At 38.4% G+C, this 26,788-nt stretch overlaps 12 protein-coding genes across 12 annotated transcripts; 4 read left to right on the top strand and 8 right to left on the bottom strand. All coding sequences in view use genetic code 12, as the record gives it.

Moving 5' to 3' along the window:
• Positions 1 to 221: 221 nt before the first annotated feature.
• Positions 222 to 881, bottom strand: CANMA_000579 (S-adenosylmethionine-dependent methyltransferase; the record flags this gene model as incomplete). Its single annotated transcript, XM_051817946.1, has 1 exon — positions 222 to 881. The coding sequence occupies one exon, from the start codon at positions 879 to 881 to the stop codon at positions 222 to 224; it is 660 nt and encodes a 219-aa protein (XP_051673842.1).
• A 150-nt stretch (positions 882 to 1,031) lies between these two features.
• Positions 1,032 to 1,265, top strand: RUB1 (NEDD8 family protein; the record flags this gene model as incomplete). Its single annotated transcript, XM_051817948.1, has 1 exon — positions 1,032 to 1,265. One exon carries the CDS (start codon positions 1,032 to 1,034, stop codon positions 1,263 to 1,265), a length of 234 nt encoding a protein of 77 aa, XP_051673843.1.
• A 75-nt stretch (positions 1,266 to 1,340) lies between these two features.
• On the bottom strand, positions 1,341 to 3,410 carry CANMA_000581 (uncharacterized protein; the record flags this gene model as incomplete). The annotated part of the gene is made up of 1 exon (XM_051817949.1): positions 1,341 to 3,410. The coding sequence occupies one exon, from the start codon at positions 3,408 to 3,410 to the stop codon at positions 1,341 to 1,343; it is 2,070 nt and encodes a 689-aa protein (XP_051673844.1).
• A 516-nt stretch (positions 3,411 to 3,926) lies between these two features.
• Positions 3,927 to 4,211, bottom strand: CANMA_000582 (uncharacterized protein; the record flags this gene model as incomplete). The annotated part of the gene is made up of 1 exon (XM_051817950.1): positions 3,927 to 4,211. One exon carries the CDS (start codon positions 4,209 to 4,211, stop codon positions 3,927 to 3,929), a length of 285 nt encoding a protein of 94 aa, XP_051673845.1.
• A 987-nt stretch (positions 4,212 to 5,198) lies between these two features.
• On the bottom strand, positions 5,199 to 7,049 carry MET13 (methylenetetrahydrofolate reductase (NAD(P)H); the record flags this gene model as incomplete). The annotated part of the gene is made up of 1 exon (XM_051817951.1): positions 5,199 to 7,049. One exon carries the CDS (start codon positions 7,047 to 7,049, stop codon positions 5,199 to 5,201), a length of 1,851 nt encoding a protein of 616 aa, XP_051673846.1.
• An 826-nt stretch (positions 7,050 to 7,875) lies between these two features.
• On the bottom strand, positions 7,876 to 9,048 carry CANMA_000584 (uncharacterized protein; the record flags this gene model as incomplete). The annotated part of the gene is made up of 1 exon (XM_051817952.1): positions 7,876 to 9,048. One exon carries the CDS (start codon positions 9,046 to 9,048, stop codon positions 7,876 to 7,878), a length of 1,173 nt encoding a protein of 390 aa, XP_051673847.1.
• Positions 9,049 to 10,896: 1,848 nt separating this feature from the next.
• On the top strand, positions 10,897 to 12,702 carry SAP9 (aspartyl protease; the record flags this gene model as incomplete). Its single annotated transcript, XM_051817953.1, has 1 exon — positions 10,897 to 12,702. One exon carries the CDS (start codon positions 10,897 to 10,899, stop codon positions 12,700 to 12,702), a length of 1,806 nt encoding a protein of 601 aa, XP_051673848.1.
• Positions 12,703 to 13,557: 855 nt separating this feature from the next.
• Positions 13,558 to 14,751, bottom strand: SAP8 (Sap8p; the record flags this gene model as incomplete). The annotated part of the gene is made up of 1 exon (XM_051817954.1): positions 13,558 to 14,751. One exon carries the CDS (start codon positions 14,749 to 14,751, stop codon positions 13,558 to 13,560), a length of 1,194 nt encoding a protein of 397 aa, XP_051673849.1.
• Positions 14,752 to 16,367: 1,616 nt separating this feature from the next.
• On the top strand, positions 16,368 to 18,480 carry CANMA_000587 (uncharacterized protein; the record flags this gene model as incomplete). Its single annotated transcript, XM_051817955.1, has 3 exons — positions 16,368 to 16,428; positions 16,981 to 17,198; positions 17,329 to 18,480. The coding sequence occupies 3 exons, from the start codon at positions 16,368 to 16,370 to the stop codon at positions 18,478 to 18,480; spliced, it is 1,431 nt and encodes a 476-aa protein (XP_051673850.1).
• A 726-nt stretch (positions 18,481 to 19,206) lies between these two features.
• Positions 19,207 to 19,743, top strand: CANMA_000588 (uncharacterized protein; the record flags this gene model as incomplete). Its single annotated transcript, XM_051817956.1, has 1 exon — positions 19,207 to 19,743. The coding sequence occupies one exon, from the start codon at positions 19,207 to 19,209 to the stop codon at positions 19,741 to 19,743; it is 537 nt and encodes a 178-aa protein (XP_051673851.1).
• Positions 19,744 to 21,382: 1,639 nt separating this feature from the next.
• Positions 21,383 to 22,882, bottom strand: CANMA_000589 (pepsin-like aspartic protease; the record flags this gene model as incomplete). Its single annotated transcript, XM_051817957.1, has 1 exon — positions 21,383 to 22,882. One exon carries the CDS (start codon positions 22,880 to 22,882, stop codon positions 21,383 to 21,385), a length of 1,500 nt encoding a protein of 499 aa, XP_051673852.1.
• A 1,276-nt stretch (positions 22,883 to 24,158) lies between these two features.
• On the bottom strand, positions 24,159 to 26,063 carry CANMA_000590 (pepsin-like aspartic protease; the record flags this gene model as incomplete). Its single annotated transcript, XM_051817959.1, has 1 exon — positions 24,159 to 26,063. The coding sequence occupies one exon, from the start codon at positions 26,061 to 26,063 to the stop codon at positions 24,159 to 24,161; it is 1,905 nt and encodes a 634-aa protein (XP_051673853.1).
• Positions 26,064 to 26,788: the final 725 nt, after the last annotated feature.

Genomic DNA, 26,788 nt, shown 5'->3' on the forward strand with positions numbered 1-26,788 from the left:
TTGACTTCTTTGTAATTAACAGGTCGAAATTTAGAGTATAAGAGACTGTTTGGAACTTGTTTACTCCAAACTCAAATACAGTATGACTCTGAACTATTTATTATATATACACAGTAAAATAGGTCCTTCTATAAATGCAACTTGGCAAACCCCAAGACCGCTCTTTAAGCACGCTCTTCCTAGTAGAAATACTGTGTGACTTACTTCTACTGCCAAAAAAATCACAGTCTAACAAACCGCAATATACTTAACACTTCCCAACCAGCTTTCTTATTGATTATCACATCAACATTCCATCCCCTCTGTCTCATCAAATCAGCCACAGAATCGGGTTTATTTCTAGCGCAAAATAGAATGTAGGCGACCCCATCAGAGCTTAGTATGTGCTCTAGATTATTCAAAACTTTCCACGTAACGATCATTCCATCTTCGCCTCCCAACAATGCCAAGTCTAGCCACGTAGCATCTTCATCGGAAGCTGGAATCTCTGGCACTTCAGAAGCAGGTACATAGGGAGGATTGAATACCAACAAGTCAATTGTATGTTGCCGAATAGCAGACGTCAAGTCCATCTGAGTCGAATCAACTAGATGGGCTGCCGTTGGACAATTATATTGCACCGTTTCTAGAACGCTCTTGCATGCATTGGGATTCACATCCGTCGATATGTAAATACCGTCGTGCACTATGTTTTGTAGTATAAATGTGGTTACTATACCTGACCCCGTTCCAATCTCTGTGATAACTGGCACTCTGTCCTTGAACTTGGCTTCAAGATACTCTTTTTCCTCCTCAAAACAATCTAGCAAGTAGAATGAATCCTCTGACGGCTCGTATACCTTGTCATAATCTAAATTTTTAGTGATTGGTGTGGACAACATCCAAGGAATGTAAGTTTTTATGGCTCTTTGTAATGGTCGCCTAAACAAAAAAAATAAAAGGGTAGAAATAGACTGACATCAAATCCGATTCAAAGTCACACAGTTTTCTCATCCACCAACTACCTATCACAGCACAGTACACAACACAGAATGCAAGTGAAAGTGAAGACATTGACAGGCAGGGATATCCCTGTTGACATTGAACCTCAAGATAAAATAATAAGAATCAAGGAGATGATGGAAGAGAAAGAAGGTATTTCTCCAGCACAGCAACGATTAATCTTCAATGGGTCACAATTAGATGATGACAAAACCGTTCAAGAATCTGGAATCCAGGCTGGTGCTTCCTTGCATTTGGTTTTGACGTTAAGAGGAGGTGCTTAAGCTGGAGGCGAAAGGATAAATTTACGTGTGTATGTGTATATATTAATCCAGATTTGATATGTCATAAAGTGTGTCTCAGTGATTGCTTTCGGCCCATTTTCTAGCGTTTGCCAAAAACTTATTAATTGATGGGGCTGTCTGTGTAGGAGGTTCCTGATCGGTGGGGTCAACCGGAAATTCCCACTCGAAATACTCTTCTTCAATTCCATCCACAGTACGTCTCTTTTTCACTCGTTTCGGTTGTTTTCCATTAACGACTTCAACACTCTCCTCATCTCCATTTGTTAGTTCATACAACTTCCAAGCTTCTAAGATGAATTTTCTGCCATCAGTATCATTGGACTTTTTGAAATACGACTCGGCCTCTTTGAATACATCTCTTGTTTTTCCAATCTGTTCATCGCCGACCTCTACCTCAAATGTGTCTTTATTCGACTGCAAAAAGGTTTCCAATTGGTCAACTGTGGGAATTGTCGACTCAAACAATGCAAATGATACCCAATTGTCGGCCGATGGGTTTGTAGTCACCAAATCACGGTACAACTTTCTAATCTCGTCGTATTTCATTTCATCAGTGTAAAAAGCAACAGCCATATCGAAAATCTCCCTTTGGTCAAAGCAAGCCCCAGATACATCTTCATTTTTCATCAATTCGTTTACAATCTTGAATATAAATTCACATCGGCCAGTTTCTCCAAGCAGCGATTCAAACTCCAAATACTCCTTCACAATGACGTTGCAGGATTGCTCAAACATCAAGGCACACTCGAGCCACTTTTGATAAATCTGACGAACTCTATCCCATTCAGCAAGCTTCTTTTCAGTGGCAATGTAATAGTTTAAAATATTCTTCTTGGGTCCAATCTTGTTCATTTGACCCAATGCTCTCCCCATCACTTTACGAAATTTTGTCAATCCATCATCTACGTCATTTCTGAGCTCAAATTCAGCCAATCCTATCCATACTTTGCCCAGCGTAAACTGTTTATGTGGAATAACACTCAAGCATTCATTCCATACTACCTTAGCAGCCTCTGTATCGTTATTGTCAAATTCTTCCCAGAATGCATACCTGATCCATAGCATGACGAATTTTCGCCACTTGTTGCTTTTATATGTATCCTGTGGTATACTCCGACAAGCATCTTTAAACACTTGCCGTACAGCATCTCTCTCACGATTTTGTTCCACAATGTCTATATAGGACCACCATGAGTCATAATTTGTACTGTCATCTTCAATGTCCTGCTTATACCTCGCCTTTCTTTGCAAAGTTATACTTTCTTCTATTGAATTCTTGTCACCAACCTGTCTCTCGATTTCACTTATTGCATCATACAACGCACTTTGTATTTTTGTTGTGAGGCTGAATCGTGTTTCATCGAGTAATAGTTTCCTGATCATCTTCACTCGATCATATTCCATGCATTTCACCTCCCAACTTAGCCATTGTGCTACTATCTCGGGAAATTTCTCATCATTTCTCTCCAATATCGAATCCACAGCCGATTCAAATACTGCCCTCACATGCTCTATATCCTTTTCATTATTTTGTAACTCATAGTTTATCCATTTTAGCCACACTTCACCCTGAGAATACTCCTGTATATAGCGTTGGTAAATATCCCTTACATTGTCAACCTCGTCGTATCTCGTTTCAAAATAAATATACGCATCCCATGCACTTTCATCAGGGTGCCAAGTGAGCCATTTCTCGAAAATCTGTCTCACCATTTGATAATTCTTCAACATTTCCTCCGTTTGCACATACAAGAACCATAGTTTATTCACCTTTGGCAATGCTGAAGTGGCTCTTTCCAACAAGTTACGAGCATGGTTGACGTTTTTATGGATCAACTCAAATTGTATATATTGAGTCCAGAATGGTATATGTTCGATATCCACATCAAGCGCCCTTTCCATGATTGATCTGGCTCTTGCAAAATCATGATTGTGGTCAAGCTCCCATCTTGCGTACCGTAGCCATTGGCCATAGTTTAGTCTATTCTTGTTCAACTGTTGTTCGAATTCCTTTCTCTTTGTCTGTTGGTTAAGATAGAGTTCATCTAAATCTTGAATAGTCTGTTTTGGCCGTGAGAGTTTGGTTGTAGTGTCCTCAAATATAAGCTGATGCTTAGTCTCCATTTTGTTTTGGGTGAATATGGTGCTGTGTTTCGTGTTTGGAATTTGATAACCTATTCGAGATGCGATATTTCGCGCGATAACTCTTTTCGAAGAACAGCTTTAATGGTTCGCAGCCAAATGATAGGGAACATAGAAGAGAACAGTAAGGCTATTTAAGCAAATGTTTGAAGCTAGTACCGAACAGTCAATTGAAGGTCATCGTCTAGTAACAGTGACAGTATTTGAAACTCAAACGTAACAAGCCAGTACAAACAATAGAGGTGGGATTTGCTACGGCTTGGGTCCTTTATGAAAACTACATCCTATATGAACCTAATCAGAGAACAAGAACTTCAACTGATCAGATTAAAGATTTGAAAAATAGACATCGTCATTATTGTGGTAGGGCAAACATTAGCCAAAGATTGTGGTCCTTTTATTCTTTTATTAGAACGCCTCAAATCTATACAAGGAAAATCATTAAATACGCCACCTTATTCAAGCTCCGCCTCTCTTGAACAACAGATCACCCCCTGATCACTCCTTCTTTATCAAGTTTAAGTTTTCATAAACTTGATTTTCCTTCTTGTACAACTCATTAGCAGTGACTCCCTTGCCACTCTTTTCATTCTCATCAAGTTGATTGAGCAAAGTTCTAACTTTCTCCCTTTCCTTCAACCCATGTAAACATTCATTATAATCTTCGAATTTGGGTAAACATTGTTTTTTCGACTTGGTGTCGGCTGATGTATGACAATCAACTAATAATTGGAATTCGTAAAAACATCTCCTCGTTCCTCCAAATCGTGAATATGGTTGCATTTTTCAGTTGTTGGTTGTTATGTATATACACAGATAGTGTTTCGGTTTCGTTGACCTAGTGGTTGGAGAGTCGAACTGTATGTGTGTGCTTCTTCTTTCTGGCTCTGTTTTGACGCTTAACATTTTCATTTTTTTCATTGGTTCACATTTATTGAGATGATGTGCACGACCTTTGCATATTTTGACTGCGAAAAAAGAAGATCACGACAATACTAGCATCTTCAGAAAAGCCGGGCTTGAGTTCATCTCTCATGACCAATCTAGAGACTTACCACTGCGTAGCATTATCTTTCTCGCAGAAGTGAAATTTGCAAAATAGGTAAATGATATATTCTAAAATCGTTGAAGATTTACTTACTTTTAACAATGATCTATAAAAAATAAAAAAAAATGGAACCAAAATAGAGTGAGGATGAAGCAAGTCGCAGATAATTCCCACTTGCGGTATCTTCAGCCACCCGAGTTAGACATAGACAGCTAACAATCATGGCAGTCGGGAAAAACCACTGAGGAAGTTTATCGTGAGCTGATAAAATAAATAAAAAAATATAAGGAGTAACAATAAAACCAGCCTGGCACAGTGTAAACAATTGTTGAAATGAAAAAAAATAGTAATAATAAAGTTGAGTTTTATGCAATGTTGAAATAAACATATAAGTTTTGGGTGTTTGTTGCGTATAATTATAAATCCGTTGAAAATTCATTAAGTTGTTCGTTAAATATGGGGGAGTTTGTGTATGTGAGGTAAGTGACTAAAGTGGAAAAAAAAAAAAGAAAACTGCTGTTGAAAGTTTGCTTTTCTCTGAAAAAGTACCCAAAATTGACCTTGTTGAAGAATCATACTTTGTTTACTCGTCTCCACTGTCAGTGTTGTTAAAAAAAAAGTTGTGTGTGTTAAAGCGATGCATAAGTGGTGAGTGATGAGAATTGCAAATCCATACCAAAATTGATTGATTATTCATCTACCGCAGTGGGCTTATCTCGCCTCTATGACAACTCGGGTAAATCCAAATCATAAATCAAGTTAAACAAGGTTGAATTTGAGTCGATGAAATCATTATTGACCAAATTACACAAGACGAAATCGTGTCCTATGCCATTCATCAACTGCGCAAAGTTTTTCAATTTCAATTCATCATCAATATCAACCAAGTTTGACGAAAGGACTTTATTCCATTCATCAAACAATCGATACACTTCATCTTTCCAAGCCAAGAATGACGTTTGTTCGACAATTGTTGGCTGCAAAATTTCTTCTCCTGGGAAAACACCCCAGGTGACGGCATTTATATCATCAGGTTTACAATTTGTTTGTAAATTCCCTGACAAGTCAACGGCATAGAAAGAAACTATTGAACTTGATGAATCACCTTGGGCCCTGTTGAATTCTTGAATACGAGTCAACAATTTATCAACAATGTCTCGATGACAAATAAACTCCAAGTACTGTTTTTGGTAAACGTATCCATTCTTGGGTCCCCAACCAAATACTTTTTCCGATGACTTGACTGAATTCAAAGCTGGTTGTGAATTCATGGTTAATAATCCACGCTGGTTCAATTTGATCAAATCGTCAACAATGACCTTGGTATCTTCACCAACGGCACCATCTGACCATGGCAATGATTTCAAGTCCCCTGACAAGTACGAGACAACCAAGTCACTCATTTGCTTTAAATCTTGAGGCACGCCCCATAATTCCAATGCTCGTTTGGGTGATTGTCTCAATAATTCCGAAGCGCAAAGATCAATGTCACCAAATGCTGGCGAACGAGAATCACCCCATCTACCATTGGGAAACTCATCCCATGTTGCCGTTCGCGAAATGTAGGAATATTTTCTATTTTGCCAGAAAATAGGACGAATCGATTCCTTGGACCTTTCTGGGTGCAAAGATTTTCTCCAGGGCAATTCGGTGCCTCCAACAACTTCATGCGACTTGATAGCTTCAATCAAGTTGAGTTTCTCTAAAGCCATAACTGTAGATTTCTCTAAATTCATTGTATAGAAATGTAAATGATTGACATAACCTGATCCAATAAGTTTGGTACACATTTCACTAACCAACTCAGTTCCTTTCTCTCTGACTAAATAATCATCATCTTTGATTGGATCCAATTCGTCAAGGAAATGTTGCGGAATCTTGATTTGTGACCAGTTGGCTCTCCTTATGAATGCAGCGTAGGTGGAAATTGGCATGATTCCAGGAATAATAGGGACTTCGACACCAATGGCTCTCAATTTGCCACACCAGTTGATAAAGTTATCCACGTCATAAAACATTTGCGTAATGATGAAATCAGCTCCTTCGTCGCATTTTTCTTTTAAATAGTGCAATGTTTTCGTTTCATCTTCTTCTTCTGGTTGCCCCTCAGGATAAGCAGCAACACCGATATTAAAATGGTTGCCATACTTTTTACGAATATATCTAACCAAATCCTTGGCATACTTGAAATCACCCGTAGATTCACTTCCATCCAAAGGTGGATCGCCTCTTAATGCTAAAATATTTTGACATCCTGACTTATAAGCCTTGTCTAAAGCTTCATCAATCAATTCAACCTTCATGTTTGTACACGTCAAGTGCATGCACGTTTCCAAACCCAAAGTGCTCTGTGCAGTATACACCATTTCGTTGGTCAACGTGGATGAGCGACCACCAGCATTCCAGGTGATGTCAATGAAAATGGGGTTCAAGTCATACATTCTATCCATTCTATCGTACAAGTTCTGCACACCTTGTGCAGTCTTGGGGACAAAGAACTCGAATGAAAAGGTTGCTGGTGGTGGGTTGGATGTGCCAACATGAGCCTGGTTGAGCTTGTCTGTGATCTTCATTCTGTTGATATAGTGGTAGCTAGCCTTCTTATGGCAAAGTATTAACTAGTCTCGTTTGTTAATGTTACTCTGTAGGTACTATGCTATCAAGCAAAAGTGATTTGTGGAAAACTAAAGAAATGCAAAGAAACCAACAACGTGTTGTTGTAAATTAAAGTTGATTATTGTGTTTCTCGTATAACTTTCTTTTTCATTTTGAAAAATAAAAAAAAAATAAATAAAATAAAAAAATTTGAATGCACAAAACTAAACACGTTCATAGAAGACATTTTAAGAGAAGCAGGACCATCATCGATAGTCATAGGGAGAATAACTACTCACACTTCGGATTGTCTATGTGAGCTACAATGTCAATGTACTACAAAATGATATAGTGTTGAGCTCATACGGTGATTGCCCATAACAGTAAAGTCCCGATCGCCGATTTTCCGATTGGGGAAATTACTTCTGGAAAAAAAAAAACGAAAAAAAATTTTTTTTTTAATTTTATTTTAAATTTTATTTTAAATTTTATAAACTACTGCATAAGAATTAGTCATATAGAGAGGTATTAACATGCGCATACTATTCATACCAACAGAGACATTACACCAAAGTCATGCTCTCACTGTAAGAACCGTTGCTTCTCAATGGCAGCAAGTAACCCTCAAACGGACATATCTCCAGCTGCTATATCTGATAACGAAACTGACTCAACTAGTTAATTCAACAGATCACGGGGTATGATGCAAGGGAATGTGTATTGGTAACACAAAAGCCACTTCAAACACAACATATTTTTCTCTCAACAAAATTGACAGTTTTTGCAACCTTTAAAAATATGCGATCAACTGTTCTTCTCCAAAATATTGTCTAGCCTCTTTACAAGATTTCTAAACTCACTCAGTTGACATTGTCTCTTTATGAGTGTACTTAACTCAGAGTCAGTCAAATATTTTAAATCCTCTACATTATTTATCGAAATAAGTGGAATGGAATCGATGAGAGTTGTAGACGTTTCCGAGGCTTTCTCTGTTGCTTGGGATCCATGTATTACAGAAGGGGGTTGGAAGTTTTGTAAGTTCAGTTGTTGTGACATTGAAGGAGGTTGTGGTAATGGTTTTTCCGAAATTGGGGGCACAAATTGTTGAAAGTGGTGAGGCTGTGGCAATTTCGAGTAGTTTGGGGTTAATTGTTGCTGATAATTTTGTTGCCACTGTAGAAATTGCTGTTGTAATTGCTGCTGCAGGGATGACTGAGTTTGTGTTGGTTCAACTGACTGTGATGTCAACTCTTGACCATACTGAATGGTTTGTGAATCAAGGGCAAGCTGTGTAGCCCGTGACGGTTGCAAGCATGCCTGTATTTGCAGTGGCCAAAGCAGTTGGACCAGATGTTGCGAAAAGTTTTGCTGCAATAGGTCAGACACCTTATCTGTTTCCTTAAACTGAGTTGATTTGGGCGGCAGATATGGCAATGTATCAGTCAAATATACGTGCCTTAAGCTACTCTGGGTATTGTTTCCAGTGGGGGGACTATGGGGAAAATTCAAACTAGCCACTTCTTGTCTAATCTGGCTTGATGCATCTGAACCTTGATATAAACCAGCCTCAGCCATATTCAAACTGTTTGTGTGTTTGAATTGACAACTTCGTAAAAAACTGTGACACTTTTCAAACTCAGCATCGTCAACAAGACTGATTTGAAACCGAAAGATTAAATCACCACTTTTGGTTAAATGACATTGTTTGATGCCAATGTTTGGACTCTTAACTAAAATTGATGTCCTCACTCTATCATTCACAAATAATGTGTATTTATCCACGGGGACTCCCTTCCAGTGCACAACAACTTCTATGTCTTTGTCTGTGTTGCTGCTGCCGCCACCATCTTTGGCTGGTTGAATGAATGTTATCGACAAGTCAGTGCGGTATGGATGGTGACTCCAGGTGTTGTGAGTAAACTTGGAGTACTTTTTTAAAGTAAAGTTGTGAATATGAGGACTGCTGGTGGAAGGCATTGATTAAAGTGGGTGGTGGTAGGGGAAAGTGGCTGCCATTTTTTTCATTTTTTGATTTTTTGATTTTTTGAATTTTTTGAATTTTTTGCAACCCCAATATTGAAGACACACCCTGGGAAGTTTCAACAAGAACGAGTCACATAATTAGATAGCAAACAATTATTAGTAAGGTTCTTCACTTAGATGTGGATATAACTTGATATAGGTTGATTCTGTTCTGGTCAGAATCCTCGTTTCAAAAGCTTTTGAAGGTCATGTGGCTTATTAGTGTTAATTTGCTCCGTAGGTACGAAGCGAGGCAGCTTGACACAGAACAATTCAACTAAACGAGAAATTGTAGAACAGCCTGGGTAGTTAGAGAATATACATGCTGGTCATGGTAGAGGATGACATGGCATAATTGAGTCTTCTGCGTGAATGTTGCAGAATCTTTTTTTGATTCCATGACAACGTCCTTGTTTCAAAGTTCTTAAAAAGTTTTGTGTCAACCACAGAAGCACGTGCAACTCAACCCAATGGCTAAAAATACATTTGAAACAGACATTGGCTAAAGACACTCCAACATTGGATCAGTCGTAATCAATAAGCTGAGAAAGACTAGAATCTGGGTTAACCAGAGGCAAAATGGGAACTATAAGCCTACTCAGAAACCAAAGAATGCAAGTTGCATGCATACATACGCAAAGTTAAAGATATGGTGTTTGCATGACTAAGAATAAGGTGTAGAGGGGGGGGTGGCTTAAGGTTGCAATGTTCTATGTTTCAACTCCAATACAAGAAGAAGAAGCCAATGATAGACAAGAAAAGTGATCAATCAAACACAAAGGCGCAGCTTTTATAACTGGGTAGAGAAGGTCAAATTCATGAGGAATGATTCGGTTATAATACACTCGGAAATAAAAGATATTTATTTTTTTCTTGTCTGTTTCAAAGGTTATTGTATGTACAGTGAATGATCATTGACTGAGCCTACTTTCTTTTCTTTTTTTTTTTGTTTTATTGGCATTGGAGAGTTATAAGGTACATATATCATATATCATTTAGAAGAAGAAGCAGTATTAGCAGTAGCGGTAGTAGTAGTAGTAGTAATCATATGATCTGAGTTGGAATAGGGCCAAGAAAACTGAAATCTATGACCTATCGGGAACAGCCATGAAGTAATCCACTTGCTCCACTTTCAATACAAAATAACAGAAGTAGAGTAAAGAGGTTTAAAGGTTTAGAGGCTTATTAATTGATTTAAACACTCCCATTTTATTTCGGACTATCTCAAGGGGTAGTAGCCATGTGTAGGTAGGTAGGGGGGGTGAGGGAAGAAGTGATCTACTTTTGATGATCGATCCGATATATAAGGTTGGTGATTTTGTGATACTTTTCTGTATATTATTTTACAAACTTCCAAAAATAAAAATAAAAAACATTTTTACAAAACCCAATTAATAGAATAAGAAAAAAAGAAGAATAAGAATAAGAATAAGAATGAGAATGAGAAGAAGCAAAATAAGAAGCAAAATAAGAAAAAAAAAATATTTATATTTTTATATTTTTTATTTCTTTATTTCTTTATTTCTTTATTTTTAACTTCAACGTCTCTAAAACTTGTCTCTCTCTTCATAAATAAAAAGAAACGTTTATTGTTCTTTTTGACAATTTACAAATATCTCTCTACCTATATATATATATTTATTTAAACGAGTCTATTTTCTTTCAACCAACAACAACAACAAGGACTCAATTAAGTTTCCTCTTTTGGCCACATACTACTCCACAACTTCACCTTCATTGCTATAAACATTCACTTTTAAGTATACTACCAGGAGTTTGAAAAGAAAAGAAAAAAAAAAAAAGATGAAGTTTATCAACAATGTCTCCCTCACAGCCACGTTACTATCTTTAATACCCATTATAACTGCCAATCCAGTTGACAAAACATCAGCATCTTCTCCATCAATACAAAATTTAAAAATCGACTTTAACGTCAGGAGGGGTTCATCGAAAGAAGATTTATCTCCTACTGATGACTCCAAACCGAGGTTTGTTAAACGTGCTGATGAAGATGGATCTTTTGAATTGGAATTAACCAATAAACAAACTTTCTATTTAGCTGAGTTACTTATTGGTTCAAACAAGGACAAGAACCAAGTGCTTGTTGACACTGGAAGTTCAGATCTCTGGGTGATGTCACACGATCTCAAGTGTGTCAGTCTGAGTTCCTCTTCATCATCATCATCATCATCATCATCCAGCTCCAGTAAGAAAAAGAGAGACCCTAAAAATATATTTGGTTACGCAAGTGGCTCTGGGGTCAAGTTCCCATTTGAAGACAACAATGCAAAGCAGCTGAGAGATTATACTACTGCAGATACACAAGAGGAGCAAAAGAGAGAAACTCCAACAAAATCAGAAAACGCTGGGGGTGATGCTGATAACGATGATGACGTAAACAAACGTGCCGATAGTTATTACTACACCACTGTCTACCTTTCATCATATCCAGACGGCACCAGCAACCCAGCACCAGGTGGTGGAATAGGCTCTGGCTCAAGCTCTTCGGGTGGGTCGGGGTCCGGCTCTGACTCCAACTCTTGTACAGAATATGGTTCATTCAATACGGGAAATTCTGATTCCTTTGTTCGTAATGATACTGACTCATTTTCTATTGAATACGCTGATGGTTCTTATGCCAAGGGAATCTGGGGTTACGATACTGTGAGAATGGGCAATATATCTGTACCCGATTTAAGTTTTGCCATTGCTAATGAAACTTCGAGTGACATTGGTGTATTGGGAGTTGGATTACCTGGGTTGGAAACAACTACGCTGTATGGATACATGTATGAAAACTTACCTATCAAGTTGAAGTCAGATGGCGTCATTAAGAGAGTTTTGTTTTCGTTGTACTTGAATGAAGCCGATGCCAACTCTGGTTCTATCTTGTTTGGTGCTATCGATCACGCTAAATATGAGGGTAGTTTGGAAACAGTGTCTATGTTGAAGACTTATAGCCAAATTGATTACCCCGTGAGATTTGAAGTTGAAGTCAACAACATCACCCTTAATAACAACAAGGGTACTACTGCTACTGTCATGACTGATTCGGTGGGAGCTGTTTTAGACTCGGGTTCAACTTTATCGTACTTGCATTCAGACCAAATTAAAGCCGTGGGTGAGGCCCTTGAAGGTAGTTATTCTAGTAGTGCTGGTGCTTACATTGTTGATTGTCGGTTTTTAAAAACTAATTCAACGTTGGATATTCAATTCAGCGGCAAGACAATTAAAGTACCCGTGTCGGACTTGGTCTTACAAGCTAGTCAATCAACTTGTTACTTGGGTCTTTTTGAACAATCATCCAGTTCGTCATATATTTTGTTTGGAGATAATGTCTTGAGAAGTGCTTATGTTGTCTACGATTTGGAAGAGTATGAAGTCCACATTGGTCAAGTTTATTATACTGACGATGAAGATATCGAAGTTGTTGATGGAAGTGTCTCAACTGGTGGAGGACAAAATTCAACTAGAATAGGCTCAAGTGGTGGATCGAGCTCTTCTTCATCTTCATCTTCATCAAACAAGAATGGTGGATTATCGATGTACAATTTGTCTTGGTGTTATATTGTTGCAGGATTGTTGGTCTCTTTGGGTTATATGTTATAGATTGATGTTGCTTTGCCCTGTTTTTCATTTCCCATTCTTACAAAATAAAACGTGCATTTTCTTTTATAAAGAACAAGTCTTGTACCTTGTAAACATGTAGAGTAGCAACTGTAAGAGAAGATATGTGGATTGTGAATATTTCTTATAATTTAGCCCCTTCTGATGCAAATAACACAAAAAAATACATATGTCTGTTGTCATATATGGGTTTCGGTTATACACATAGCGAAGTACCGCCTACCATTGTCAAGAATTGGCTACCGGTTATGACAAAAACTTCAAGGTTCAGTTATTCGCCATAAACATTCACAGGACGATGAATATTCTGGGAATTTCACACTGACGTCATGATAGACAATGAATGACAGGTACAACGTATTTTTAGGTGGAAATTCAAGTGGTGGTATGTCTTTGTTTGCAAAGTCACGGACTTGCATCGTCGGAGGATTATCAACTGCAGTTGTATCCATTACTTAGTCTTTGGTGACTCTTTTATACCTTTTTTTAAATTAAAGTGATCCTTTGTTAGCAAACCAAACGAGTTTTAAATGATCAATTAGAGAGTAGTCTTCTTCCCGTCATATGTTTTGATAAGCGCTTATTTGTACTATCGAGTGACATGACACTTGTTCAACTCCCTTTAGTGATTAAACTCGTCTTCATGTATGAACCAAGGCTATCTAATCTTAAACGACTACAATGCTTAAAGATACAAGACTTACTACTCTCACTACTCTCATTCATCTTGAAGATAACAAACCGAATTTAACAAAATGTATGTACTCTCTAATCTAACTACTAAACGAAAAAACAAAATAAACAGACTATCTAAGTCCCGAGAACTATGACTTTTTCTTAAACTGCCGAAATACTCGAAGACGATGTGTATTTGACTTGAGCAATGGAAATAGTGTTGGCGTCCAAGTTGTAAAGGAGGTAAGCATGTCTCAAGAAGTTGTCACCCAAAATAGTATCTCTTGATGCCTGAATACCCCAGATACAGGTTCCATCACCGTTTGGGTAAACATACTCTGAGTTTGGAACCGAAATACTTGCACCGTTTCCAAAGCTAAAGGTTGTTGATCCGGATGTATCGGTGTTGCAATCGATAAAGTATAATGTTTTACCTTCACCTACTTGTCTAAGCTCAGCACCAACTTGATTAGCAAGTTCTGCAGCAAAGTCACTGGGAAAGAAAGTAAGGGTAGTTCCGGAGTCCAATAATACATCTTGTCCAAACGAATACGAAGAGCCTTTCACATTGATGGATGCAAGTGAAATGGTCAATTGGTTGGACTGTGTAACCTGCTCAGAAATCAACTTGCCCGAGTATTTGGCATTATCAACACCACCAAAAATGATTGTACCTGATTCTGCAGTAGGTGAGTTCAAGTATAATGAGTAAGCATTGGTATTGATCTTGCCTTGCTTTTTCAAAGTCACTGGGACATTGTCGTAGTTTTGAATGGTTGGATTTCCGTATTGATCAGTAACGGCTTCATTACTAGCATAGCCAATACCCAAGATACCTTGTTCAACTGATGTTTGAGTAACATCAGCCAATTGTTGACCAGTAATGGAAACTCCGTTGATTGTAACCGTATCTTTACCCCAAGTTCCCTCGGATGTACTTCCGTCACCGTATTGAATAGCAAATTCCGAGCCTAAGCTCTTATACGAGGATGACGATGAAGGATTGAAAGTACCAGAGCTTTTGCAATCTACGTCGTCCTCACATTGGGCGTTCGAGTCAACAACCCAAAAATCACTTGAACCTGTGTCAATGATGACTGTTTGCTGTTGTTTGTTTGAACCAACTGAAACCTTAGCTGCGTAAGATGGACCTTCGTTGATCAAAGATAACGAAATGGAATTTCTCTTTTCGTGAAGAAGTGCCTTTGTCAAATTCAATGGTTTTCTCAACACGTCAAAGTCCAAAGCGACAAATCCTTGGCCATCGTCGGCTCTCTTGCTAATGTCATTTGGAATGGCGGCACCATAAGCAACCGTAGCAAGTGCAATATTAAATAAAACTTGAATAGCAACCATTTTCTAAATTGTGAATGTAAATTATCTATTGATTAGTGATTATTGATGTAGTTGATAGAACAGTTACTCTGTGATAATCAATATAGATGGTCTACTGTTGGGAAAAAAAAAAGCATGGCAACGACGATCCACGGGCATATTTATATTCTGATGAAGAATGCATTATCTCCTTTTCATTCGTGCCGTTCGTCTGAACGAATCATCAACCAAGTTGATTCATATTCTATTGTTCCATTGTTTCAACAAAAGCCTAATTCCGTAGATAAACGTCCCTCTTATCACACATTGACACATTACACTGTGATTTTTTTTTTTGATCGTCGCCGCTATCAATGTATACTCCATATTAAGTTCCAATTCGAGCCTCATTGTGGGCTGGGAGTAAAAATAACATTAGTGTGGTTCAAGTGTGATGTAGTGTGGTGTGGATGCGTCTTTGCAATTTGAGCTTTGTGTTTGATTTTGTGTTATAAAACATTCACTTCAAAGTTGCGTTTCCGCGCCGTCGACGGGCGGAAATCTGTCAAAAATAAGGCTCTGATAATTTGGTCTTGGCATGTAGGAAAAGCCCTTCAGGGGCATCCTACTCAGTATAGAGTTTAAGGTTTCTATATGATGCTCCTTCTTGGAGTCTTGAATGTACATGCTCACTAAACGACCAGTATAAAAGTCTGAGCAATGTTTATCTTCTCAAGCTTCTATTGTATCCACTTAGGTTGATTGCTTCTGTCGTTTATGTCCTCTATTGTTCTCATTTTTATCACTATTGTTTAACTCAATCAAGTTTCACCACAAGTGGTTATAATAGGAGTAAAGCGTAATGTTGGTTACAATAGAGACTAGAATGTAACCTTCCATTGTTCTCTCGCATTTGTCAACTCAGAGTCACAAGTTTCAACATCAAGGACAGGCCACTCTTTTGAAAATACAATGAGTTAGGAATGATGACTTGCTTCACTTCATCGCTTTCATAGCCAACTGTCTTCTTCTATGGAGTGTTGAGCTGTACGACCTGCCTCTTGAACGAGTGAGCATACCTTTTACCACACTTTGCGTTAGGAGAGAAGGTGAAACGTTTAGTTGCGTAATTTGTGTAACTTCTTCAACAATAGATTGTTTAGCAGGAAACAATCATTGGTGGAGAAGGGGTTATCGTGTCCGACATCGTGCCGTGGTCAACGGAAAATGGTTTAACCATGGACGTCATCGAAAATCAAAGTGACATGGTTTAGTAATTATCCTGGCTCATAACCTTATGCTATTATAAGCAATGCTCTTTTTGGGCCGTAGAATGCCATACATTTAATCCATTGACTATGGTGACAGAAACTCACTTGAGTAAAACACCTGAGATGTTAGCTCTCCAGCCACTTGAATCGCTTGTATAAAAAAGCCTCTTGGCAGGGACAAAGTCGTAAAGCTAACTACGCTGCAGCGGATGTGTGTGCCTGGAATGTAATTGAACCAACCAATGGCGTAATTACAGATTTTAGACCGCATTGCAGAAATTGTGGACTCGTTTTGTGTCCCAATTTCAACACAAATTATCTCCTTGCGCGCCCCCCCCCCCTCACAGTAGATTACACTGACTATCTAGTAATGCATTGCTTGACAATATGAGGGGTTATTTCCAATTCATTGGGTATATTGTTTTATCGTCACATAAAACGCGGCCACGTTTATTGTCCTCGGGCGTAAAATGCTTTGTTTTGTTGTGTTGTGTTGTGGCTTTATTTACAAGATGCATCGAACTATTCGTAATCTCTCAAATTACGGTGAAGGTGTCAACAATAACAAACAAATAGTTTACATTTACACAGGCCATTTTATCATACGGCACCAAAAGAGTATTTTTAGACATAGCAACGGGTCACAAGCTTGCGCTGGTATCACAAAGGAATGGCGCTTGCGTTTTTATAGATTGCAATTTTAACCATGATGCCACCCGCTTCGGGACTAAGCAAACGGTGCCCTTATAGTGCCAATCAGGCTGTTTTTCCTAATAATTTGTTGATTTACTTCTCGAACAAGTGAAATCCAAATAGATTGAAAAGGGAATATTTTGCTACTTTGTCACTAGTTAAACTCCAATAGTGGTTAAGAGCAGCTGGAGCTTTTACTTGTATTTCAAGGCTACTGAAATGGTTATTCTTGTTGGTTATATAACCGTACGCGGAAAACTAGTGGTGTAGAATTTGGTTTTACCTGTTGAGAATTTATCCATCCAAGTGCTGCAGATGTCGCAGCACGCTGAGCTGCAACTACATTGCATTTTCCTTATTAACAGCTACTTTGAAACTCCTCCACCCAACATCATAACCACATCAAGGCCAGTTTTGTCCTATGCTCATAACCTTTCCAAGAAATTCAAGCATAAAGTCTTGGAGGAGTCAAATTGGGATTATGAAATATTGAGAAAACTGTTCATTCAAGTCAGATCGGCCCACGTTGATTGTTGCTTCACAGGTCTTTGAAGCTTATAAATAGAGGCCAAAGGGCCTCCAGAGGTTGAAGCTACTTGCATTGTAACAATCAACTTCAATCAAAATGACTACTATTTACTTATTTACACGCCAGGTTTTGGTCGCTCTTGCTTTTGCTTTGGTCGCTCAAGGTTCGATCATCCCTCAAACAAGGAGAGATGGTGTTGCTGGGGTTGTGTCATTGGAATTCGAGGTTGACAGAAAGCCGCTCGATTTAAACGCTACTAATGAGATTGTAAAAAGAGGATCACCATCAGCTCCGTTGTATTTTGAAGGGCCATCTTATGGTATTCGTATTGCTGTTGGCTCCAACATGCAAGAACAACAAGTTGTTCTTGACACTGGTTCCAGCGACTTTTGGGTTGTTGACTCATCAGCCACTTGTCAAGGGACTCGTGACTGCAAGAAGTACGGCACTTTCAATCCCCAAAGTTCAACTTCGTTTCGATCATTAGGCTCTACATTCAGTATTGGTTACGGGGATAAAAGCACCTCAGAGGGCCCATGGGCAAAAGACACTGTTAGTTTTGGAGGTATTTCAATTACTAACCAGCAATTCGCTGATGTGACTACTACCTCGACTGCCCAAGGTATTTTGGGTGTTGGGCGTGTACAAGGTGAAAGTGGTCAACAATACGACAACGTTCCTGTTTCATTGAAGAAGCAAGGTAAGATCAAGACCAATGCCTATTCGTTGTATTTGAATTCGCCAGGTGCAACTACAGGAACAATCCTTTTTGGTGGTGTTGATAATGCCAAGTATTCCGGAAAGCTTATTGAGGAGCAAATTGTCCTGGATCAGTACTTGTCTGTCAACTTGCAATCTCTCAACTACGATGGAAATGACGAAACAACCGGTTTCAATGTTGTGTTGGACTCTGGAACTACACTTAGTTACTTGCCTGATACGATTGTGGAGGATCTTGCCAGCAAGGTTGGTGCCTATTTGGAGCCGGTGGGTAATGGTTCTGAACTTTACTTCATTGATTGTAACGCCAATCTCCAAGACAGTGCTTCCTTCACTTTTGACAACGGTGCTAAAATCTCGGTCCCATTGTCCGAATTTGTTCTCAGAAGTAATTCTGGTTGTGTATGGGGTTTACAGAGCTCTGACAGACAAAGAGTTCCTCCAATCTTGGGTGTCAACTTCTTGAGACATGCTTATATTGTTTACAATTTGGATAAAGAGACAATTTCACTCGCTCAAGTGAAATTCACATCTGCCTCAAGTGTTTCTGCCATCTAAAATGCCAAGATGGTTTCGTACGTTATATTTTTAGTTTTTGAATATAAGTTTTACTGCTTGTGCATTGTAGATTGGTGCTTTGTATATTGAAAGGAAAGATGATGTTTGCTCTCTGAGGGGTATCTTCATAGCCCTAAGAGGTTTCTGCTGAAAATAGACTATGTGCTGTTTTGTGCTACAAGCACCACTGAAGAAAAATAAGGCTTTGACAGGCGCAATTTAAATGATGCGTTTGGTACAATCCCACAACCTTAGTGTTTTATGAATGGCTTAGCTTCAAGAGCATATAGCAGAAAACTATCATATTAATTTTATACAAGAAGGTGCTCTTTTAAATTAGAGCTGCTATACACATAAAGCAGGTTTATCAGTATATATATGGGGTATTGGTGCATAAGATATATAGAGTTGAAATATTACGCTATTTGCTGATACACAATTGAAAGGGTTAAATGCTTACCCTGTGGTTTCCCAATTTGCCTATAAAACATATTGAATAGGTGAAATTACGTCAAGGGATTGAATGTTATGCAGGTTCTTCTAAACGAGTCACCTCTCCTTTCCTCTGAAGTTTATTTTTAGAACAAAAATCGCGCAATCGCAAAAGAAAATTAAAAAAAGTGGCACAATGTTTTGCTTAAATTTGATAGATAAGAGAACCAAAATCCACTTTTATTTCTTCTCCAAAAATTTTATTTTGGATAACTACTAAACTTGAGAATGTTAATGTTTACGTCAATAATTCTTAATGTCTGGCTCACAGTGCTTCTTGCTGTAGGAGCTTCCGCAGACAACAAATTTGCAAAGCTTGGCAGGCCTGAGTTGGATGAACCTGTTACGTACCCGTACTACGTCAAAAATGGTCCGCTGAAAGGTAACAAATTGTATGAAGATGGGCCGGATTTGGAGCTGAATGGCGAATTAGTAAGATTGGAATTGAGTTCAAACTATGATCGGTCAGACGATGGCAATTGGAAGATGATGACTTGGAACGGAACTGGGTTTGAAGAGCTTTTCATTTTGTCAGAATGGAACAAGAAAAAAATGGAGAGCGGGTATATCCAATGGTTGGATTCTTTTGCTGGGAGTAACGAAGACGAAATTAATATTGATATTGATGGTGAAGATGATGAACAAGAACAAGAACAAGAACAAGAACAAGAACAAGAAGAAGGAGATGTTCAGACTTGGACCATTACTGATGAAGAAGTAGTGGCATACTACAATATGACAGTTGCTTATTTGGAGAAACACCCTGAATAGTTCATTTAAAATTGATCTGTAGCATATAGCGAGTAGTAGTAGCAACTCATTGGAAGATATAATTGTTGTAGTATGAAGCTCTTACAAAATCAAGTGTACCCAATAGCAATTCAGACGCTCATTGGTATACAATCGGTTGATAAGTAAGTTAGTCAGGATATTAAACTTCTCTGAGTGTGTTGTAAGCTCAAACATATTTATATTCCATAGTATAAGATATAGCAACAAGATAGATGATACTTTCTAGCAACACGCATTTGGTAGTTGTTCACTAAATACATCTCACTTCATTATTCACCTTTACACTGTATCAGTGCGTATATTTAGTACCAACAACCCTAAAGCGCTCTTTTACACTTTTACCCAGTTTAGCAGTAAGCTAAAACTCATTGGCCTTCAATCTGTGAAATGTTCCATAATTTGAGCACCTTATTTGATCCCAGGATTTTGAACATGGTACACGACAGCGTTGTGACGCAGTGGAAGCGTGCAGGGCTCATAACCCTGAAGTCCCCGGATCGAAACCGGGCAACGCTACTTGGATATGCTCCTTTTTTTTTCATTTTTTTTTCTTTTCTTATGATATAGCTCCCTATTACCATGGAGGAAAACTGAGTCTTGATTCTAAGAATGTTTTGTATACTTTGCCTGTATCAAAAACTGGCAATTCTGTAGGGCAGTTTATCCCTGTATGCATCAACGTAAGATGAGGAATAAAATTGTCCCCTTTTATACTTTCTTTTTGCAGCAAGTTTTGTGCAAATGATACTTACATTTGATTACTAAGTATATATGATTTGAGCGTAATCTCGAAACAGAAAAGACTTTTACTTGAAGACAAATTATTTAATTGTAGATACCATTTTGGAAGCAGGAGAGTACATACACCTGATGATCGTCTTATCTAGCCTTTTTACACTGTGGTAGCGTAGACGCGCTGTTGAAACTTTCTGACGTGGTCTCTTGACAAACGAAAAATAAAAAAAAAAAGACATAAACACGGTCTCCACGAAAAACCCTTGTTTTCTTTACCAAAAGAGTCACCAAATCATAACAAGGCAGAGACGAAAATGGTATGTTCAAATAGAGTGTTGTGCCACTAATTCAACATAAGTGACCTTCTGAAACCTGTACTAACTAGTTAGGCTTTACAAACTCCAAAACAAAGAGCGGCTAATGCCAAGTTTGAAAAGAAAGTAACGAAACAATGGGGAAAACCTAAAGCTGACAAGGAAAAAGTTGAATACCCAGTATCGAGAGCGTGGTTGTTTGTGTTGTTATTTTTAGTAGCTGGCGGTGCTATATTGGAGTTGATTAGATTGATATTTTGAAGGACTCGTGGAGGATAGATGAGGATAGCGACAAGAAAAAGAGCTATCGAGAGGCTAGATGGAGAGAGGGAGAAGAGAGAGGTGATGATGTGTGGAACCAGAGGAAACCAAAGGAAAACAAATGAGCAAGCAGAATGAGTTGAGTGGACTACTCATGTATATTGGGGAGTATTATAAAGTTTAACCTTGGCACTAAGGCATAAGATGCAAAGGCGTAAAAAAAGTGTAATAAACAGATCTTTTTTGGCTCGAAATCATTCTAGAGCCTGTTACAAGATTGTAATAAATATAAAGAGATTAGATAACTCTTATATTATGGTGAGGAACAACAAACCTAACGTGTAAGTCCATGACCAATTCTCTAACGATAATCCGCTGTTTTTCGCAGTTGACCGACGGCTCCCCTCTACTGTCGTAACATTTTGTCCCCCTGCAGTAGGAACGTTATCTTCAACAGTTTCGATATCCTCGTCATCAGTGTAATAAGCTTGGCCAATATGGATCTCATAATCTTCCAAATCATAAACAATGTAAGCGTTCTTTAATATGTTATCACCAAACAAAATATATAATGAGCCCACTGACTGCTCCAAAATCCCCAAGTAGCAGGTAGAGTTCAAGGGTGATTCAATCACCAAGTCAGATACTGGAACTCTAATGGTCTTGTTGGTGAATGTGATGTCCAAAGTTGATTCTGAATTCTTGTAGCTACAGTCAATCACATATGCACCAGCAAAGCTTGAAAATTGTCCATTAAGCGTTTTGACAATGTCCCGTATTTGCGATTTGCGAAAATAAGACAAGGTTGAGCTTGAATCTAGTACGGCATAGTCAGATCCCACCAAAATCTCAAGAGACTCAGTCTTGTTGTTGATGGTAAGTTGGTTAATCATCACTTGAAACTTTGTTGGATGGGCGTCTTCATCATAAGTTTTCCTTACTGGCAATGTTTCCAATGTTCCCTCATACTTGGCATGGTCTACAGCACCAAACAAAACAGTGCCACTGAGGGCATCAGCATTATCCAAATATAATGAATACATAGCTTTATCGATTACGCCCACTGATTTTAACTTCATGGGTAGGTTCTCATACATGTGGCTCAAATTTTCGACCAGCTCCCATAACTGCAATCCAAGCCCCAACACCCCAAAATCACTTGAAGATTCATTAACAACAGCAAAATTTAGATTCGCTATTGATGTGTTGCCAATTCCGACAGTGTCGTAACCCCAAATGCCTTTTGCATATGTATCATCAGCATAGTTAGTCTCAAATGGGCCGGTATTGTTATGCACAAATGTATCCGATTCTTCTGTATTGAATGAGCCGTGAAATTTGCATATGTTGGTTTCATTGTAGGTTATAGGATTCGAGTCTGTGGATACAATCTCGTTACCAGGATCAGGATACTCAGTCTCTCCTAGAAAATCAGCGAGGTTAACTAAATTCGAATTTGCGCTCTGGTTGTCCTTCAAAGATCTTTTAGACATGGGTTGATTTTGAGCCAATTCACGTGATTGTAGTTCACTTTTACCTCCCCTCCCTTCCTCTTGTTTCATGGTAGATGCAAGGCAATAAACATCAGAAGACATAAACCATAGGTCCGAGCTTCCTGTATCCACAAGAACCTGATGCCTATCCTTGTTGGAACCAATAAGTAGCTCAGTAATGTAAAGGGTCCTGTTGAGACGCACTTCTATTGGCAATGCACCTTCCTCACCAGGGTCTCTTTCAACTTTAGAATCGGAACTGGTTAATGGGGATGTATTCCTTTGCAATGAGCCTCTCCTGACATTAAAGTTCATTTTTAAGCAACTCGAGGGTGTTGGTGTCAGTAGTGTATCAGCTGTTACCACTACCAACAAACATGTGTAGAGAGCGGTCACGCGGCATATGTAGTCAGCTCTCATTGTCAATTCCACTTGGTGAAAGGGCCACCATCCTTGAAATTAGTTTCATTATATAGCCAGTTGAGTCTCAAAAGCAATGATATAGTATGGATTGTTTGAACTCTACAAATGTCTCCTCTAAAACTCATTTCATGAATTCTCATCAATTTTCTTGTGATCAATTACGAGGACAATACGAAACACAAAGCCAGCATTACGAAAATCTTCCTCTTAAAAAGCTTGGTTTTTAATTGACGCTTCACACTCAGTAAAAGTGCTGGCTAAAAAGCCAGACCAAACAACTATGCTTCCAGTAGGATATATTTTAAAAGTCCTGAAACCATCTAGTCAACTAAAGCAAACGAGCAGGGGCTCATTCACTCCAAGTGATAACAATTGATTTTTGTATTCGTAGTATCAACCCCAACACGAATGCTAGAGTTAGTAGTAGCCATCCTTGGAGATATCAGTAACCATTGTTGAACGCCCATTTTCTGTTTCTGTATCTTTTTTCTTGGTTTCTTGTCTCTAGTCCATCTATAAATTGTACATTAATTTGCAAAGAAGGACAAGAAAAGTTTTAAGCGCAAAACTAGAAACATCCTTTTTACCCTTTCCTCGTTACCCATTCTTTAAGACCTACTTAATTTTGCTTTATCAATAACCGTAGCTGCATTAAAGCTTTTCATTAAAGTCATGCAATTTCCACCTACTCTTTTCTTTTCACTATAGTCATAAACTTTGTGTTTGTGTCAACGCGAACGTGTTTAAGTTACTATGTAGCAGTATTCCATGCATTATATTGTCTTAATAATAATGTTTCACCCCCTGAGTTTGTTTTCTAATCTTGTGAAATACATAGAACAATACTTTAAAACATTATTTAATCTTTGAGGAGATTACAAAGATCAGAGATTTTTAGCTCATACTAAGTCTAAACAAGTGAAATGCCGTATAAATTATTAGAAACGTACAATTCCAAGGCTACCTCCATGCCTTTTAGTAGTTAAGCTTTTTCTTTACTAAACATGAAAATCGCCATTGCCCCCCTCTCCCCGCACACACACAACTCTACATGCGGTTAACAACCATAGGTGTGAGGCTTCTCTACTACGACTACATTAGAACACAATCAGTAGCCAACAAAAGATCGCTTTAATTTCCCATAAAGTAAAAAGAATAAAACTAAAAACTAAATAATGATCACAACTGCGGTTAATAATCCTCCGACCATGAAAGTCCATGACTTTGCAAACAAAGACATTCCGTCGTTTGAACTTCCACCTGCAGCTGTAGATGAAGATGTAGCTGATGAAGATGTAGCTGATGAAGATGTAGCTGATGAAGATGATCCCGTTTCAGACCCAGATCCAGATCCACTACTACTACCAGAAGCTGAAGCACTAGTGCTTCTAGATGCTGATCCACTGGTGGTTCTTGATTCCGCTGCAACAGTACTTCTAGATGCCAATGTCGAGCGGCTGCTGCTTCCAGATTCAGCTCCAGTTGCAGTCGAATCAGTATCAGTGGATGTAGGTTTCTGTCCTCCTGTAGTAGGAACACTTTGGTCAACAACTTCAATATCTTCATCCTCAGTGTAGTAAGCTTGTCCAATATGAACTTCATTGTCTTCCAAGTCGTACACAACATAAGCACTCCTCAACACATTATCACCAAACAAAATATATGTCGTGCTTGACGATTGTCGGAAAAGTCCTAAATAACACGTTGAGCCATAATATGACTCAAGAACCAAATCTGCCACGGGAACTTTGATCACCTTATTTCCAAAAGTAATATCTATAGTGGTTGAACGATCATTTTCATAATCACAGTCAATTATGTAAGCATCTGAACTGGAAGAGTAAGTCCCATCGAGGGCTTCAGCAATGGCTGCAATTTGGTTTGAGCGTAAATATGACAAAGTTGAACCGGAGTCTAATACAGCACCCGTAGTAGACGACAAGACGGTAGTATTCTTTCCATTCTTGTCGACACTAATGTTGTCAACCGCAACTTCAAACTTCACCGGGTAGTCATACTCTTCGTATGTATTTCTCAACTTCAAAGTTTCTAAAGTCTCCACATACTTGGCATGGTCAACAGCACCAAATAAAATTGAGCCACTGTCAGCATCCGCTTTGTCCAAGTACAATGAGTACAATGCTTTGTTAATAACACCATCAGACTTCATCTTCAATGGCAAGTTCTCATATGAGTATCCCCCAATGTCTTGAGTGACTTCCAAACCCGGCAACCCAATCCCCAATACCCCAATATCACTAGAGGATTCGTTAGCAATAGCAAAGCTTAAATCTCGAACAGACAAGTTACCAATTCTAACAGTGTCATGGCCCCAGATCCCTAAAGCAAAAGTTCCATCTGCATAACTAATTTCAAATGGGTCAGTATCGTTTTGGGAAAATGTGTCGGAGTTTTCAGTGTTGTAGGTACCATAGGACGTGCAGGTGGCTGCTCCATTATAAGATTCATAGGTATAATCACTATACGGAATTGAAATTGTAGGCTCGGGGTATTGACTAGCTTCCGGGTAATCAGTAAGATAAGTGTAGCTGAATCTAGCACTATCTGATTGTGCCCTTTTTTCTGGAATTCTATTTCTCGATTTTATTGGTTCTGGCGCTTTCTCCCCAAGTTGTCTTTTCTTGTTGGACTTATCCACTTTGTCATCAATAAACTTGAGTCCAGTACCAGCATGGAGTACATTTTTAGCATCTCTTTTTCTTCCGCTATAGTAAGAAGCGTAACATTCAAGATCGTGGGACATGACCCAAAGATCTGAGCTTCCAGTATCCACAAGCACCTGATTCTTGTCTTCATTAGACCCAATGTATAAATCGGCAAGATAGAACGTTTGTTCATTAACTAATTCTATTTCAAAAGATCCTTCGTTATCACGTTTGACGAATTTGGGACGGGATTCACCGATTGGGGACAACAAGTCTCTAGCTGAACCTCTTCTGACATCAAATCTGATTTTAAAGCTTTTTGGAGAAACATCTTTTGAGTTAGCAGCCGCCACCGGCAACCACAACGCTAAAACGACTGCAATTGAGGTTTTGTTGGATATTTTCATGTTTACTGTGGCAGTTGACTTTTGAGCACTGAAAAGTGATCCTCAACATCTTTACAATAGAGGCAACTACCTCCCATTATATATTATTCATTCTAAAGTATGTTCACAAGTAGTTGAATACAGACGTTTACTTCCATTAGTATTCAATTTGTCCATGATTTATTTTTTGATCCTCTCCTTTATTATATGCATTAATTATGGTACAAAACCAAACATTTTAGTTAAAACTAATATGCTTTTAATTTAAAGTAGTCCACCATATTCGAAGTTCAGTGACTCATAGACTAAAAATGGAAGAGGTTTCGCCCAACACAATTGTGGTTATAATCATTCTTAGTATTGCTGACTAGTTGAAAAAATGAACTTTGCATAGAGTTTTTCTTATCGAAGAAGTATAGAAACAACACAAAGTTGTCTTAAAAAAGACGCACATCGTGGCTTACACTTTGTTCGATATACTTTGTTTCTTTACTTAATTAAAGATTATCCCTCAGAGAAGGTGATAAAATGGATGACCCACAACTCTTTTGCATTTGGATGATCTGTTTTTAGACGAACCTGTTCAAATAGGTATAGGTCAGCGGAGAAGGGGAAAATACGAACCACAAAAAGATGTAATTTATCAGGACAAGAAAAAAATATAAGCGCCGGATAATCTATAGAATCTTCGGATTTAGAGCCATGAATGTGCTCTGATTGAGTTTCCACGTTGCCTCAGCAATGTC

This window comes from Candida margitis, assembly GCF_024628925.1.
Source record: "Candida margitis strain CBS 14175 chromosome Unknown scaffold27, whole genome shotgun sequence".
NCBI classification, from domain to species: domain Eukaryota; kingdom Fungi; phylum Ascomycota; class Pichiomycetes; order Serinales; family Debaryomycetaceae; genus Lodderomyces; species Lodderomyces margitis.